This window comes from Myotis myotis, unplaced genomic scaffold (assembly GCF_014108235.1).
Source record: "Myotis myotis isolate mMyoMyo1 unplaced genomic scaffold, mMyoMyo1.p scaffold_m19_p_12, whole genome shotgun sequence".
Taxonomy (NCBI): domain Eukaryota; kingdom Metazoa; phylum Chordata; class Mammalia; order Chiroptera; family Vespertilionidae; genus Myotis; species Myotis myotis.
The window spans coordinates 24,985,307-25,002,976 of NW_023416316.1; the positions used below are offsets into that span (position 1 = coordinate 24,985,307).

At 55.3% G+C, this 17,670-nt stretch overlaps 1 protein-coding gene across 9 annotated transcripts in view; it reads left to right on the forward strand.

Annotated features, from left to right (window-relative positions):
* The window catches only part of TBC1D2 (TBC1 domain family member 2), a 45,055-nt gene extending 32,072 nt beyond the window's left edge, over window positions 1–12,983 (forward strand). For 4 of the 9 annotated variants that reach the window (XM_036330238.1, XM_036330244.1, XM_036330245.1 and 1 more), the window contains 7 exons: window positions 2,768–2,878; window positions 3,738–3,925; window positions 4,743–5,219; window positions 8,900–9,020; window positions 11,134–11,319; window positions 11,901–12,119; window positions 12,447–12,983. In XM_036330238.1, the coding sequence (XP_036186131.1) occupies window positions 2,768–2,878; window positions 3,738–3,925; window positions 4,743–5,219; window positions 8,900–9,020; window positions 11,134–11,319; window positions 11,901–12,119; window positions 12,447–12,629 (1,485 nt within the window). In that variant the 3' untranslated portion in view covers window positions 12,630–12,983. Of the gene's footprint in view, window positions 1–2,767; window positions 2,879–3,737; window positions 3,926–4,742; window positions 5,220–8,899; window positions 9,021–11,133; window positions 11,320–11,729; window positions 12,120–12,446 lie in introns of those variants that run through there. The other 5 variants (XM_036330240.1, XM_036330239.1, XM_036330246.1 and 2 more) reach the window with 5 other exon arrangements.
* Window positions 12,984–17,670: the final 4,687 nt, after the last annotated feature.

The window sequence follows — 17,670 nt, forward strand, 5'->3', positions numbered from 1 at the left end:
AAAGGGTGAGTAACTTGTCCCAGGCTCAGTAGTGAAGGCAGGATTTGTATCCAAGCAGTGTGGCCCTGGAGTCCATGTCCTGACCGCCAGGCAGCACTGAACTCGGGCAGCACCTGCGTCATTGACACGTTGTCATACCACCGGCTAGGAGAGGTCAGACCAACCTGTGTGCATTCAGCCAGAAGAATACCAAGGACAGCCTTGAAGGGTAGGACTAGACTTTTGATTTCCAGGTGGATTCCAGTGGGGAGGGAGCTAAGTGCAATGGTTAGGACTTGGCTTTAGAATCAGACAGACCTGGGCTCAGTCACACCCTGCCTTGTACCAACTCTGTGACCTCGGGCAACCAACTCCTCCTTTCAGAGCCTCGGAGACCTCATCTGTGCTATTTTCTTTTTTTCTGTTAATCCTCACCTGAGGATATTTTTCCATTGATTTTTAGGGAGTGTGGAAGAGATAGGGAAAGACAGAGAGAAACACATTATTGGTTGCCTCCTGCATGAGCTCTGACCAGGGCCCGGGCAGGGGAAGAGCCTACAGCCAAGGTACATGCCCTTGACTGGAATCGAACCAGGGACCCTTTGGTTTCCAAAACAATACTCTACCCACTGAGAGAAACCGGCTAGGACTGTGCTATTTTCTGAGCTGCTGGGAGGATTATATGAGATAACGTGCTCAGTGTGGGGGTGGGGAGGTGATGGCGCAGGGAGCCTGCCATAGCCTGTGTTCATGAGTCTCTGACTCTCTAGACCAGCAGTTCTCAACCTGTGGGCCGTGACCCCTTCGGGGGTCGAACGACCCTTTCACAGGGGTCGCCTAAGACCATTGGAAAACACATATATAATAACATTGTTTTTGTGATTAATCACTATGCTTTCATTATGTTCAATTTGTAACAATGAAAATACATCCTGCATATGAGATATTTACATTACAATTCATAACAGTAGCAAAATTACAGTTATGAAGTAGCAACGAAAATAATTTTATGGTTGGGGGTCACCACAACATGAGGAACTGTATTAAAGGGTCGCGGCATTAGGAAGGTTGAGAACCACTGCTCTAGACATTAAAGTGTAAGACTGTCCTGGGAGCAGGGCGTGGTCTTCATGCAGCAGACAGGGAGGTTTGCATCAGTCTCACTGTCCCTACCACACAGGATATGGAAATGGGGTCATGAAGGGAAGCAGGCAGACACTTGCCCAGAAGAGCAGCCAGTGACCCCAGCAGCATTTCCAAGAGAAGGGGCCTAGATTTTGATCTAGGACAGGGGCACAGTTGGCTGGGAAGAGGAAGTCCTGGCCAGGAGGAGAGAGCAGAGTGAAAGCAGGGGGCGGCCGGGGTTGGGGACAGCACAAAGAGCCCCAACAGAGTGGTGAGCACAGGCCACCGGATGAATTCCGCCCAGGGCATGTATTTCCCCGCTCAGGAGCCCTGGGAACAGGTGGCCCTCCCACTGTGTAACTATCTAGGCGGAAGGCGGCAGACCCTGCATAACAAATTGAGTTTCTGGGCTGGGAGGGTTCTTGGCCAGAATGAAGAGCCGCCCAGGAAAGGTCAGGATTGCCTATGAGCTGTGCACAATTGACCTTTCCTGGTAAGGAAACGCCACAGGCTCGGTGTGATGTCCTTAGTTTCCAGATAAGTCAGGACCTATCCAAGGTCATCCCTGCAATAGTGTCTCTCACTCACCTACAGCCGGTACCTGGTTCTGGGTGGGAGAGAAGGGTTGGTGTCAGCTTGTAAATGCCCTGGAATGGCTGGGCATGCTGTGAGAGTGTGTTGTCCATTGCTCCTGCAATGTCCGTCCAAGCAGAATAAAGGCTGAGAGCCATGGCTGTGGCTGCTCCTTCCTGGGGTGCAGGCTCCCACTTGAACCTCTCAGTGCCTGGCCAGCTTCTCCTTGCACACCCACTGGATAGCCTGGCTCAGAGAGGTGCATCACCGCCGTGTTCATAATCAAAAACAACAGGAGAAAGATTATAACTAAGTTATGGTAAATTCACCCAATAGAATAGTCATCTGACATCAAAAATGATCACTGGGAAGTTTCTGTAGCAACATAGAAAAGTACTTACAAAGTACTAAGTAGACACTAAGTAAAAAAATTCTTCACCCAAAACTGTTCAGTATAATTGCAAATATATGACAAAATAGGCTCATTTTAGAAACAAACATTACCCTTCTCCCAGCTCTCATCTCTCCTCCCACCCCACCCCCAGGCTTTCATATAGGGAATGGAGATGGGCTTTAAATCCAAGGGTTTACTACACGGCGGGAAGGGCTCCAAGAAAGAGAGAACCAGCCCAGGGCTGGGGCTGGATTCAGCAGAAAGGGGTGGGCAGCGACAGCACAGGCTCTTGTATGGCCTGCGGTCCTGTTCAGATAAGGACTGCTGTGTGAAAATGCTGTGTTTCAGTCCCTGTACTTACAGTCATAACACATGTGAACTCATAGTCTCCCGCTGCCCAGTGGGGTGGTTGCTATGTGCTCCTTTTGCAGAGGAGAAAACAGCAGTCGGTGAGGTCTCCCAGCCAGGAAGTCGGAGCCAGGACTTGAACTCCAGGCTTAGTGCTCTCTTTGCCATTTGATTCTAGGCTCAAGACTAGAGAAGGGGGCTATCAGCAATTTTGATTTATTTCAGATTTCCTTTTCTGTTGCATTATTGGAAATTTCTACAGAAAGGAAGTGTTGGCGGCTCATTTGAGGGTGAGACCAGGGGGATGTTTACAGTGCAAGTCCTTAGCTGCTTTGCCCTCTTCTTCAGGATGACATGGAAGCGTACCAGACCCAGAACCGCTTCCTCAATTCCGAGATCCACCAGGTGACAAAGATCTGGAGAAAGGTGGCTGAGAAGGAGAGGACCCTCCTGATGAAGGTGAGAGGTGGGACCCCTCTTCTGGCTGTCTCTCTTCCCGCCACCCTTTCAGTCTCCACCATCTCACGCGACTCCCTCCCTCCTCATTACCTGTCTACTCTCCCTCCCTCCTCATTACCTGTCTACTCTCCCTCCCTCCTCATTACCTGTCTACTCTCCCTCAAATTGTGCTCTGATTGCCACTTCCGATCGCACAGGTACAGAGGGAAAGGCAGCAAAGGAAGGGTGTGCAGTGTGTGTCCCATGAGGTGGGAGAGAGGTGGTGTGTTGGAGGGGCAGGAAGAACCCATGTGGTGGCAGCAGAAGGCACAGGAGCAGTGTCCAGAGCTCCCTGTCCGTCCCCCGGGCACTGCTCCGTGATACCCCTACAGCTCAGTGCAGGCAGCCTGCTCTAGGCCTGGTGCCCTCGAAGCCTCACCGCAATCCTGAGGCAGATTTGTGTCATCCCCACTGCTCAGATGAAGCGAAGGCACAGAGAAGTTAACTTGCCTTAGGCCACCCAGCCAGCAGTAGCTGAACCAGAACAGGACCGCAAGCCATACAAGAATCTCTGCTGTCTCTACCCACCCCTCCCCTCCTTCTGCTGAATCCAGCTCCTGCCCTGGGCCAGTTCTCCCTTTCCTGGAGTCTTTCCTGCCTTGGATTCAGAGCCCATCTCCCTTCCCTATATGAAGGGCTGGGGGTAGGGAGGGGAGGGGAGGAGGGGAGGGGAGGGGAGGGGAGGGGAGGGGAGGGGAGGGGAGATGAGAGCTGGGAGAAGGGTGTGCTGCCTAAAGCTCTTCGGGCCTCAGGCCTCTGGGGCAAGCCAAGCCCAACCAAGTGGCCTGACCAGCCCCCACCTCCACCCCACCCCCCACAGTGTGCCTACCTCCAAGCCAAGAACTGCCAGGTGGAGAGCAAGTACCTGGCAGGGCTGCGGAGGCTGCAGGAGGCTATGGGGAACCAGGGCAGCGAGTGTGCAGAGCTGCTCAGGCAACTCATCCAGGAGGCGCTGCAGTGGGAAGCCAGCGAGGCCTCTGCTGACAATGTTGAGCTGAGCCCCATCAGGTGAGTCCAGCGGTGGCCAGGCCAGGGCTGGCTGGGGTGGCCTGGGGGTCCCGGCTGCCCTGCTGACTGTGCGTGGCACTGCACATTTCTTACCCCCTCACATCTTCAGGTAAATGAGCATGTGGTTGGGATGGGCCGGTTTTACCGCTGAGGCAGTGCAGGCTCAGAGCAGACAGCCCCTTGCCAAGGCCACACAGCACTTTAATGCAGCTGACCTGGGTCTGCCTCCAGAGCTCCGTGTGTTTTTTTCCACTCTCCCAGGATGCCCCCCAGAGGTTTGTCTGAAAGGGGAGGAGAAGGGATAAGCCAGCTGCCTCCCCTGAGCCCAATGGACAAGGACAGTTAAATGTAACAGGCGGCACTGTGGCTGGGAGCTCCGGTCTTGGAGCCACACTTGGGTCTCTCACTGTGTGACCTTAGACAAGTCACTTTACCTCTCAGAGCCTCATGTGTAGCCTCCACACATGTGTGTATGACCCTGGTTGCAAGAGTAGGGTTCAATGAGATAGCATGTGCAGAGCCCACACAAGGGCAAATGGTGAATAAGTGAACGGCCGTCTGGAATGGATCCCCAGCCCTCCCACTTCTGGTTAGCGCTGATGCTGTCTCTGCCCCATCCATTTGGGCTTACTGGCTGTGGAAGTGGGGTTCTATATTGACAGCGCAAGACTCCTTGGGCCGAAGGCAACATGAAGTAATAAACTAACCGGAAGTGAAACACAGGCAGGAGCCTTGCCCAGGATGTACCCCTCCCCCATTGCCCCTTATCCGGGGAAGGGATCTGCAAGGGGTTGCTAACATGGGCTTTTCCTGGCAGCGAGTATGATGAGTATGGCTTCCAGACGGTGCCCAGCTACGAGGTGGAAGACCTGAAGCTGCTGGCCAAGATCCAGGCACTGGAGGTGCACTCCCACCACCTGCTGGCCCACGAGGCTATGGAGCGCCCCCTGCGAGAGCGCTGGGCTGCCCTGGGTGAGCTCGCACCCTCCGTGGAGCTCAAGCAGCTGCTGCGGATGGGTGTGTCCCGGGAGCACCGGCCTCGAGTCTGGAGGTGGCTGATTCACCGCCGCGTGCAGCACCTGCAGGCCCCTGGCCGCTACCAGGAGCTGCTGAGCCGGAGCCAGACCTGCAAGCACCCTGCTGCCCGCCAGATCGAGCTGGACCTGAATCGTACCTTCACCAACAACAAGCACTTCACCTGTCCCACCTCCAGCTTCCCTGACAAGCTCCGCCGGGTGCTGTTGGCCTTCTCCTGGCAGAACCCCTCCATCGGCTACTGCCAGGGCCTGAACAGGTGAGCCCCAAGGCCCCAGTGAGGACAGAGCCTTTGTCCTTCAGAGCAGCCCCCTGTCTCTTTGGAGCCTCCCAGAACCCGGAGAGGTGAGCCCAGGAGGCTTGATATGATCCCCGCTGTACAGATGGGGACAAGCAGTGAAAGGACACATTCAGGACAGAGGGCCAGAGCTCAGGGCTCCTCATCCCAGGCGCTCTGCTTCGGTTTGTGCTCAGGGAGTGCCACCCCCAGGGAAAGCATGACCAGTCCCCTGGAGTTGTGTTGTGCAAACACAGCTCACAGCTTGTGGAACTGTCTGGGTCAGGGATCATTTGCTTCAAACAAAACCCTCTCAGCAGAGCCAAAGGAAAAGAGAATCTGCAAATGTTACAGGGAACCTCACACAAGCCAGGAAAAGAAAATAGAGCTACAGACCACATGGTCATTGGAAGCCGAGGCAACTGCACAGCCCCAGGGGGCATCATTCACCCCGCATTCTATGGGGACCAGGTCCCTGTGATTGTGCAGCTGAGAAAGTACTGCTCTGCAGTCCCCCGTGGGGCTGCGTGGTCTGTGGCTTCTTGTTCCACATTTCTGCTTCCTTCTCTCTCAGTAGACCAGGCTCTCTGTCCATCATTCCGTGGACATTTAGGGCCTGTGGAGGCTGTCGGAATGGAGACCTCAGGCCCTGAGCCTAGAGCCTTTCAATGGGTCTCCCTTCTGTGCATGCCCTCCTGTCCCAGATATAAATTCCCAAAGGAAGGAATCCGATGGGCCCAGCCTGGATTCATTTCTCCTTATACCAATACGCAGAAGATCGGGGGTGGAGGTGGGTGCCTCGGTAGGGCTGCCCCCTCAGTACTGTGGGGGCTCTCATGGATGCCCCCAGTCATCTCAGGAGAAGTTGCACACTCTCAGATATTTCCCAAAGCAAATTTTGACTCACTTGAAACATACATGCACAAGCAAAATTTACATAAGCCATTCTGCTCTTTTTTCCGATAGTTGGTGTGACATTTATTCAACACAGATTAAACATTGAGACTATCCCTACTCACATGCAAATGGTTCCCATGGGTAGATATTTCTGATACTTTATTTCCAGCCAAAATTGAGTATATACATGTACAATTACTGGGAATTCTGAGTTAAACGCAGAACAGCTCATCGGTGCTTGAAGAGGCAGGCAAACTCCTATAGCAGAAAGGGGTTACAGGTAAGTCACAAGGAAAGATGCTTCTCCCTATGTGAAAAGTAGGGGGAGGGGTACACAGGAGCAGCTGAGGCCTAGAGAGGGGTGACACACACACAGTATTTCTTTACTTCTTTCTCTGAATGCTTTTTTTTTTTTTAAATGATTATTGGTATTTAGAAAAATATTCATGTGACTGCTTTAAATAGGAAGTTAATCGTAGTAGAGCCTGTTTTAATGTAGAGGGTGGTGCTTATTCTTCAAACCCTTTCACTTGTTAGTGCCGCCATCTAGTGGTCACCGTGGGAACTGTGTGTATCCTGTGGAGGACAGACACTGCTTACTAGTATATGCAACAAATCCTGCCTGTTTAGAGGGTGATAAATATGATGATTTAGTGCTAATTTAGAGCAAACATTTTAAAGCCATTTCCCTTTAAACTATAGCAGAGTGCTAAAAATTGTGTCCCATTCTTCCCCCACCCCCCATTACCATACTACCTTCTTTGCAGACCCACTGGGCTCTAAATGCCTTAGGTCTGGCTGCAGCCCTGAGCAGTTCATAGGCCCTAGTTGGTAGCAGTAGCCTCTCATCGCTGACCTTTTAATGTGCAGCAATCTAAGCCGCTGCTGGCAGCCAGCTCCAGGACTGAGCACATCCAGGCTCTAATGAATGGGTGAGGTGGCAAGAACACCGGCATGGACTTGGGGAGCCCTGGGTTCTCTTTCCACTCTGCTTCCAACTGACCGTGTGGCCCTGAGCAGGTCACTTTTGCTTCCTGGGCCTCAGTCTTACGGTGTCGGCAATGAATTTATCTAGATTGGTAGGACGTCGCTGCCTGGAGCCTTGTCTGTGAGAGTTCTGAGGCAGCCTCCACACTCAGTGGGAAGAGTGCCATGACCAGTTAGTTATGTCTGCCCTGGGCATAGTCAAAGGGAGTGGTGGCCAGGGTAGTGTACATTTGCTATCCCATATGACCTCTGAACCTGCCACTACCCTCCCCATCTCTGAGAGGGCAGGGCTCTCTCTTTCCCAGGAGACCTGTGACTGTCATCCATTCAGCTCAGACTCATGAGGGTTTGTACAGATATTTTAGCCAGAATGAAGAGAGAGTCTTTCTGAGTCTATGGGAGGGATAAAGGATATTTTTTTTCTTTTGAGAATTGACCCTGTTTCTTTAAAAAATATGAACCTGAGAAGAGGTTGGAGGTCCTGAATCCAATCCAGTAAAAGCCCAGAGAAGCATAAACATCTGGACACTGAAATGTGCTGTGTGCCCATCAAGAATGTGAGCCTTCCAACACTGCCAAGGGTGCTCATGGGTGCACTGTCAAAAGGGGCCGATGCCCCCCTGGACAACCTTGGCCAGAAGGTCACACGAGGTGTCTTCACTGTAGGATTTCAGAGGCCTTGCTAAGAGATTGTGTATCATGGCCTCCAGGAGGGAGCTAGAGTGTGCAGCATGCCCTAAACATCTTTGAACACGTGACTTTGTGTCGACCCAGCATCCTGACAGACAAGGACATTTTGGAAAATGTATTCTTGAATTGGCCCTGGAGGACACATCAGGAAAGATGGGAGAAGTAGAGAAAACAGTACTTTTTCCAGGCAGACTTCCCTGCTCAGCACTGTGGTGTTTCATTACCCCGGATCCCATTGGAGCCCCGTGAAAACTTTAGGGGAGAGGGGAAGCAAATGAGAAAACGATCTCCATGAACTGAGCACCTGGTACATGCCAGACAGCGAGCCACGCACTGTCGGGGCTATCTTCTCACTCCAGATGCCTCTCAGCCCTGGGAGGCAGGTAGTATTAATCCCACTGCACAGGTGGAAGGCTCAGAGAGGTTTGCACACTTGCAAAGGTCTCAAAGCCTGTGGAGATTAAGATGAGATAGCTGGCCCAGCTGGTGTGGCTCAGTGATTGAGCGTCGACCTTTGAACCAAGAGGTCACGGTTCAATTCCCGGTCAGGGCACATGCCCGGGTTGTGGGCTTGATCCCCAGTGTGGGCGTGCAGGAGGCAGCCAATCAATGATTCTCTCTCATCATTGATGTTTCTCTCTCTCCCTCTCCCTTTCTCTCTGAAATCTATAAAAATGTGTGGTTTTTTTCAAAGATAAGGATAGTTAGCATTATAAAGAAAGCACTTACCACGTGTCAGGCACTGTGCTGGGCATTTACCATGTGTTCATTGTGTTTATCCTCCTAACAGTCCTGTGATTATTAGGAAGCTGCTGAGGCTCAGAGAAGTTATGTAACTTGCATAGGGTCACCCAGCAAGGAAGTGGCAGGACCAGGATTCACACCCAGGCAACCAGACTTCACAGCTCCTGCTCTAAGCTGATCCCCCTTGCTGTGGAAATCCCCAATGTAGTACTCCCCAAAAGCATGTTTGTCTCACCCCAGGTGCCAAAAACAGCAGCCTGGCTAGGGAGTGGGGTGGGGCAGGACTTCCTCCTGGGACCCAGGAGCCACCTCTATCACTCCTGGCCTCCTTTCCTCCCACACAGGCTGGCAGCCATCGCTCTGCTGGTCCTGGGTGAAGAGGAGAGTGCCTTCTGGTGCCTGGTGGCCATCGTGGAGACCATCATGCCAGCTGATTACTACAGCAAGACGCTGACAGCGTCCCAGGTAAGCAAGGCAGGGAGGGGCTTTGGAGTTATGCAGGTCAGCCCGAGCTGTTCCTACAAGCCAGTGAGTCTCAGAAGTCAGGAATCACTCAAGCCTCTATTTACCCCTCTGTACAGTGGGCCAGTAGCCCCTCACTGGGACTGCTAGGAAGTGCTGGTGAGCTGATGACCTTTAGAATTGTGGAGTCCCTGCCCATAGAAGACAGTTGTTATTCCAGTGGTGACATTAGAAATGGTTGGTTTTCTGGGGAGCAGAGAAGAAAATCTAGTGTCACTTGCTATTTGCCAGTAAAACATTTCAAAATAGAGGTCAGGAAGGTGGAAGATGGGCTTGGGAGGATGGAGGTGGTGGTGATTCTTCACACACATTCATCCTTCCCTACCGTGCAGCACAGCTGCCTCCATCATCTCGCCTCACTGTCCGCTGAGCACAGGCTGGGCCTGGAGTCCAGTGAGCTGAGAGCCACACTCTCCAGTGTCCAGCTGTGTGGCCTTGGCAAATGAGATCACCTCTCTGACCCCAGGCTTGTCCACTTTTGAATGGGAGGAGCACTACTGCCTGGGTGTTGAGGGGTGTAAATGAAGCCATTTCAAGCCTCCCATCTCCACTCTCCCACCTCGCCTGCTCTCCCGCCTCACCCCTTGCCCTGTTCTTGCTGCGTCAGCACCATCTGTTTTGTGGGGAGAGGCCACCTAGAGGGAACTTTCTCACTCCCAGCCCCAAACCTGCCAAACCATTATCTGCCCGGCCTTCCTGTTCTGTTTTCCTCCTACGATCCATCGCCCAACTCCAATTCCTCCTCTGGGACATCCACCTGGTGCAGGACGCACAGGAGGGATGGGTATTCAGGTGTGGAGTAGAAAGGTCAATCAGACGTAGGCGGTGAATCCCATGAGGATGTTGGCAGGAAAGCCCGGCTCACTGCAGCTTACAGGGGGGATTCTTCTCAGGTAATGACAAAGCTGAAGACTCCTCCTGGCCCTCTCCTCTGCCATCCTGGCATGGGCCTTCATCCCCCCGCTCATCATGTGGTCCCAGGGTGGCCGTGACCCAGGCTGGAGGCAACAGAGGGTGGAAGGCAGGAGCTGGCTCCTTTCCCATAGGCCAGTGCTGTTTCACTAGACCTCCACCCACTCGTCCTTTGATGACCTTGAAGTAAATCTCAGACATCATATCAGTTCATCCTTCAGAAGGTTCAGTGGCATCTTAGATTGAGCGAATTACTCTAGGTTTTGAGCTGGACTCTAGGCCTTCACAGTGGATGGACCTGGGATCCTGGGAGAGGAAGGAAGGGGGGGTGGGGGGGCGTGTGTAGCCATGGCCAACAGCTAACACTTGGAAGAGGACTTACATGGAGGGGAGGGGTGAGAAACAGGGTTACAGGAAAACAAGAGCAGCAGGAGGCTTAATGGGCCTGTCTTGGAGGTGGCAGGTCAACCAGAAAAGAACCATGTCCTAGAGCAGTAGTTCTCAACCTTGGCTGCACATTAGAATCACCTGAGCTCATCTGAGGCCCAGAAATCAGGATTTAAAAAAGATTCCCAGGTGATTCTAATGTGCAGCCAAGGTTGAGAACCACTGTCCTAGAGCCTGGGAAGGAGCCAGTGCTGGGAGTAATCAACAGGGTCACGTAAAACAAGGATGGAGGCAAGACAGTGACTACTTGGAGAGGCCACTGGCAGCCACTGATGTCCAGGGCAGCAGGACAGTGTGACTCCCCCCAAACATGCTTAGAGCATCGTACCTCAGGCCCAAGTGGGTGTAGAGAAGCAGCTGTGGCATCAGCTGGTACAAGCTGAGCTGCTTGGCTTGAGGTTCAGAGGATACAGGGGCCAGAACACTGTCCATGACCTTACCATCCCACAGAGACCTCCATGGCAAAGCCTGCACTGCAGCCTGGGAGCAGCGCGTGAAGTGCTGCTGTGCCTTCTCCCAGCCAGGCTGTCCGAGCCCCTCCGCACACACACACACCCCCAACCCCTGGGGGCAGGGCAGGGCCCACACTGAGGCTCCAGGACTGTGTGGTTGGGTAGGGCGGGGAGAGGGGGGCAGAAGGGAAAGAGGCAGCCCCTTCCCAGGGCAGCAGCTGACGGGCCCCCTCGTCGGCCGCCAGGTGGACCAGCGGGTGCTCCAGGACCTCCTCTCAGAGAAGCTGCCCAGGCTGATGGCCCACCTGGGGCAGCTCCGCGTGGACCTCTCCTTCATCACCTTCAACTGGTTCCTCGTGGTCTTTGCCGACAGTCTCATCAGCAATATCCTATTCCAGGTCTGGGACGCCTTCCTGTACGAAGGCACCAAGGTAGGGTGAGCAAGGGGCCCTGGGCAGGACCATCACCCCTGGGTCTCGATTCTGCCCCTGGAAAATGGGTGGACAGTGACCCTCTCAGGCTGAGGACATCTGCTGGGAGCCTGGCTTTGTAAATTATGTGCTTCGCACACATGAGAGGGAGTGGCTCTGCTTCCCAAGATGCCTCCTAAAGCTGGAGGTTCCTTTCCTGGAGAGGAAGCCTGAGCACGACCCAGGAGGCACATCCCTATTCTGTCCGTGGCCACTCCAGTCACCTGGGCCCCTCCTCGCTCCCCTGGACCAAGCCCTGGATTGGGAGGTTGGCACTGGGTCTGGTCCCAGCTCTTGGGCGATCCTGGGCAGGCCCTCCCCCACCATCCGCCCATTTCCACACGGTGGTTGATGACATACGCACTGCACAGTTCACAGAACCCTGGGATTTGCCATTTCATCAGTTCCTGCTAGTGCCCCATGGAAAGACAGTGTTAACCCCATCAGGGTAGAGCCAGGACTTGCCCCAATCCCCAAAGGCCAAGCTCCCCTTCCCCGTGGCCTCCCTGCACACGTCGCCTCCAAGCTCTCAACCTCTGCAGCCTATCCAGGGCCTCCCACCGTGGTGTGTGTGTTCTCCCTCTGGGGATAACCTGCCCTGGCCGCCCATACCCTTCCTGAGCCCCCACCTGGCCCCAGGTGGTGTTCCGTTATGCCCTGGCCATTTTCAAGTACACCGAGGAGGAGATCCTGAGGTTACAGGACAGCCTAGAGATCTACCAGTACCTGCGCTTCTTCACCAAGACCATTTTCAACAGCCGGTGAGAACCCACCCCTGCTCTCTCCACCACTCCCACCACCACACCTGCTCATATGTCACCTCCTCCAGGAAGCCTTCCCTGACCACCCTATCCTCAGTGGGTCAGAGCCCCCATAGCCCCAAGCTTCCTCCTGCCTCAGTACATATGACTTGGAGTCAAAACTGTCTTCTTCTTTACCATTTCCTCCCTGAAAGGTGAGCTCCCCAAAGGCAGGGGCCAGGGGCCCTAGCCATGAGGGCAGAGTGGATGCAGGCCTGTCTGGGGAGGCACGGTGAATGCGGGTGCCCTGGGACACTGTGCTCTCGGCTGACTGTGCTCTCCCCCCAGGAAGCTGATGAGCATCGCCTTCAACGACATGAACCCCTTTCCTATGAAACAGCTGCAGCAGTTGCGAGCGGTCCACCGGGAGCGGCTGGAGGCGGAGCTGCGGGAGCTGGAGCAGTTCAAGGCCGAGTACTTGGAGACTCGGGCAGCCCAGGACCCGGTGGTGCCCGAGGGTTGCACCAGTGAGGACGAGGGTGACGGGGAAGCCTGACGGGGCCACCTGTGCTCCCCAAAGCCCTTCCATTCTTGACTGGCAGGCCCACAGGAGGGCGGCCTTGGAGCAGTGGTCCAGCCCCTGGAGCCCATCCAATGTGACGCTGGGCAAGTCCCTTCCACTTCTGGGCTCCAGTCACCCCATCAGGACGCTGTGTGCTGGTTGGGTGCCCAAGGATGCTGCCCCTTCCTCACTTCCTCCTCAGAGCACTTTAGCACGCGGACAGGAGTGCTGTCTTTATAGGGAACTGTGAACATTCTCTAAGTTCTTCTGTATAAAACCATGTAAATACGAGAGATAGTTCACAAGCTTTGGAATTTACCCGATTCTCAGTAGCCACTTGTTCCTGGGTGAGCCCCACCTGTTCCTGGGTGAGCCCACCACACGGGCCTTCCCGGCCTAGGACGTCCCTGGCTGCTGGTCGGGTTCCCGAAGAGCTGGGCCCTGTGCATTTAGGGCTTCTGTCTTCCTGGGCCAGAGCACCTCCCTGTGCCGGGACCCATTTTCTGAGCCTGGTATCTGTGCTCTCCTTTCTGTTCACAGCCCGAGGAGGGGTGGTCCCAAGGAAAACCCATGCCTATCACCAAGAGGACTGGGTGTGGTGTTGGGCAGAGAGCCCTGGGTCAGCTGTCCGACCCGATCTCCCACCACCAACTTCGTAGGCCGGGCAAGAAGAGTCACCTCCACTCTGAAAGAGGTGGTTGGAGGGTGAGGACGAGGCAGTGAGAGGGTCGCTGCAGCTGCCCCAAGTCAGGGCTGTGGGGACTCAGCTCCAGTTCCAGGCTCTTCCAGCCCTTCCTCAGTCAGAGGCCCCACAGTCCCCTCGAGGCAGGGCATCCAGGCCGGACTGACTGCAAAACCTGTGACTGTTTCCGGGCAGCCTCGGGCTCCTCAAGCTTCAGTGTGAAGGCCTGGGGATGCGGGGCTCTCACAGGGAGGCCCAGCTCTGATCTGAGGCTCCTGTCCAGGGCTGGGGAAGGAGACCGTGCCCATCGCTGGGCACGGGGACAGGCCCTCTGTCACCCACAGGTGTGCACATGGGTTGACACACCAGGCACCCAGTTCCCCCACGCTGTGCCCCACACGACCGTGGGGAGGGTGCGCAGGGTTCTTGCCCACCACATTCACGGGGCTGCAGGCGGCCCGAGGACGCCAGGCCTCCTGCGGATCCCCACAAGGGCTGGACGGCCTTTCTCATTTTCACTCTACTTTTCATATGCTGAGGCCCTTTTGTCACCAGAAGGATCTGTGAAGTGTGATGGTGGTGTGAGGTTGGACTGGGGGGTCCTGGCTGTACCCCAACAAGCTGGGTGCTGTAACCCTAAGGGCCGTGACGGGGGAGACAAGAGCTGGTGCCTGGCACAGAGTACAGTGCCACTATGGGCAGGTGGTCTTTCCATGAGGAAACCCTCACTCCGAGGGCTCAGGCCTGCGGAGGCCCAGCTCCAGGAGAGACTGCAGCCTTGAAAGTCAGGTTCCCTCCTCAGCCAATGGCAAACCACCTGGAGCAGACAGGAGCTGCCAGATGAGTGGGCCCTCCTGTCTTCCCTCTTCACCCACTCCCCTTCCTCCCTCATCTTCCTTCAACTCGCCCATGCTCTCCCTTCCTCTTCCCCTCCCCTCCCTCATTTCCTTCTCTTCCTTCTCTCCACTTTTCTTCTCTCCTCCACCTTCTCTGCCCCCCCTCCCTCCCCCCCCCCCCCAGAGGAGAGGCTCTGCCCACTTGTGTAACCTGACCTGGTCCCTGGTCCCTACTAGCATCCTCTGAGCAGCTTTTCAAAAACACTGATGCTGGACCCGCTTAGAGCCTATTGTGGGGCACGGGCATTGTGATACACTGAGAGGTTGGGGACCACAGGACAGTGAGGACTGACTGGTGGGGCCTCCTCCAGCCCCGAAGAGGGGAGCTAGAGCCAGAGCCAGGACGGAGAGCTGCCTGGCATAGAGCACTGGCCCACTACAGGCCAGGCTCAGCTTACAGATGAGGAGACAGGCTCAGAGGTTAACTTGGCCTAAGAGTTTAAGCCACGCTCAAGCCTAGAGGCCCTAAGGCAGAACCAGGGAGGGTTCCTCCCAGCTCCCCTCCCCCATGGACCCAAGGGAAAGGGCTGCCCTGGCCCTTGGCAGCCTCCGGAGTGGTGTAGGGCCTGTGGGGAGAGCCCCAGGCAAAGAGAAATGGACGGAAAAGCCGTCTGCCTGACCAGCAGGCTGTGGCAGAAAAAGTCACACTCCTAAGGTCTGAGGCTGCTGCTGCTCCTGGAGAGACTGCCGCCCTCTGGAGGGCGTTTGGGGCCCACCCCTGGTGTCAGGTTCCTGGCCCTGCACCACAGCTGTCGCCCCCATCCCCAGGGGCTGCTGCCTTCCAGGGCTGGAGGATCTGATCCCTCACAGCCCCCACCTTCCTACCCCAGGGGATGGGACCTCTTGCTTAAGCACCGCACTCCAGACTAATATTAGACCCCAGCAAGCTGAGGTCCACAGCCCATTCTACAGGGAGGGGGAGGAGTACCCAGGGGCCTCCCTGGGCCCAAATCCTAAGAAGAAAGGGAGTGCTCAAAGGAAGAGGAAGGGCCTGGAGGGCACTTGAGGAGGCCCCCCACCCCACACTCAGAACCTCACCTCCCGGAGCTGCTGCCCTATTTCTCAGCTCAGCCTCCCACCACACAGGACCATATGGTACAGAAAGTCCCAGTTGGGCAGGTAGACAGAGGATTTGCCGCCCCCCCTTCCGACCCCCCCCCCACACACACACACACACACAAGGTCCCTTACATGGCAGGTTAAACAAAGCAGGCCATGCTGACACCTAGGGAAGGAAGGTGTTGGTTTCCTGGCCGATCCCAAGCAGCAGTACAGCCCAGCAGGAAGTACTGGCAGATGGGCCCAGCTTTGGAGCCAGACCTGTTATGTGGTTTCCCAGCTAGGGTTCCCCGGGAAAGTCACTTCCACTGTTTCCCCATGTGTGCAGTACAGAGGATGCCAGGGACTAGCTTTCCTTAAATGGACACGGTTAAGGGGAGGGAAGGAGCAGGGAAAAGGACCCCCCACACATGGCATCTCCAAGAAGGGTCCCAGGGATGTCTATTGCAGAGGCCTCCAGTGTCCTCTCTTCTGCCCTTTGGTCCCTATGCCCACGGCACCCACAGGTCCCTGTCAAACCAGCCTTTTCCCAAGCAGTCTCAGCCACCTACCTTCATGGCACAGTGTGGGATGGTGCAGATATAAGGCTGGGGGAGGGGGGGCGGTGGGGGGGGCATCCACAGAGCAGCTGGATGGCTTCCTGGGGAAGCATGTTGGTGCAAACCTGGAAGGAACGATGAGTGGGTTTAGACCAGCCGTGGGCAAACTCTGGCCTGCGGGCCGGATCCGGCCCGTTTGAAATAAAACTATTGAAAAAAAAGACCGTACCCTTTTATGTAATGATGTTTACTTTGAATTTATATTAGTTCACACAAACACTCCATCCATGCTTTTGTTCCGGCCCTCCGGTCCAGTTTAAGAACCCATTGTGGCCCTCGAGTCAAAAAGTTTGCCCACCCCTGGTTTGGACAGTGGGAGCTGATGCGGTAAAGAATTCCTAGTGGAAGAGAAGGTGTGAGCAAAGGCACAGAGGAGTATGTAAGGGGGTGGGAGACGTTCCAGAGATACTGCCTAAGCCCAAGTGAGTTAAGACATTCAGGTGCCTTAGCCTTCAAAAGGTTATGGTGCCTGGTCCCCAGGTGTCATTAAAAATAAAGGCAACATTGAACCGTAAGTATAAGGAACTCCCACAACATTCTGATTTTCCATGTGCTTTTTGGAACATCAAATAACGCTGTCTTGCTGGTACCGAAGTGTGCATCCAGCAGGCCTACTGAGCAGGCCAGCTCAACAGTCCCGGGTCAGGGCCGCGGAGCCGAGGCTTTGCAGGCCAGACTGAGGGGCTGGGCTTTGGGTGGTAAGCAGAGAGCCCATGGGCTCTGGGCAGGGCCGTGGCCCAATGAACACTGACTCACAGGCTTTGGCCCTGGCTTTTCTAAGGAGATGATCAAGAGACCACAAATACTTAGCGACTCTAAGCCTCAATTTTCTTCTTATCTGTAAAGTGAGGGTAATCATAGCGGCCACATAAAGGAGTTATCAGGATTAAATGAAATATATGTAAGTTAGGACACGGTGTGCACTTTTAATCGCTCAACAGATGTTGAGGCCTACTATGTTGCAGGCACTGTTTAGGCCCTGGAGATACCACACTGAACAAAACAAAGAGCTTTTCTCAAGAGAGGCCGAGTGGCTATCAGCTCGGTCTTGGGAATCATTAGCTGTGTGTTCTAAAGCGAGGTATGTAACCTCCCTGGGCCTCGGCTTCCTTATACGTAAACTGAGTAATAGTGTAACCTCATGGGCTTGTGAGCTAATTAATGCACGTAAGGTGCGAAGAACAGTGGTAGGTGGTGGTATTCAAAGGCGGGGGCCTCCCCATCGCCTCTCCGCACCCCAAGCCTGCCAGGCTGCGCAGCAGCGCCCCCTCCTGGCTGCCGGGAGAAGGAAGAATCCGTCCGACACCCCGCAGCGCTCCCAGCCCTTTGGCTCCGGGGCCGGCTTTACCTAGCGCTTCTCCTGCGGCGGGCTCTGCGCGCGCACTTCACCGGACTGGTGAATTAGGTCGTCTCATCTAATTCTCAGTGGCTCCCTGAGACAGACACGGTGACTGTTTCCATTTCACCAACGGGAAAACGGAGGCTCCGGGAGGTCGAGTCCCTTGTCCCGTCCCACGCAGCGAGGGGACCGGCGCGACGTCAAGCCAGGCGGGTCTGACTGTCCCCCGCCTCAGCCAGTCGCCGGGGAGCCCGCCCCAATCACTGCGGCGAGTGCACGCCGGTGTGTGCGCTGGGTCTGTGCGCGTGTGCACGCCCCGAGGCCAGCCCCGGGGGGCCGGGAGCGCGGCTGGGGGAGTGGAGAGGGAGGGGTGGCCCCGCGGGGTGCGCGGGCGGGGCTGTGCCAGACTCCTGCCCCGCCCACCAGCCCCGCCCG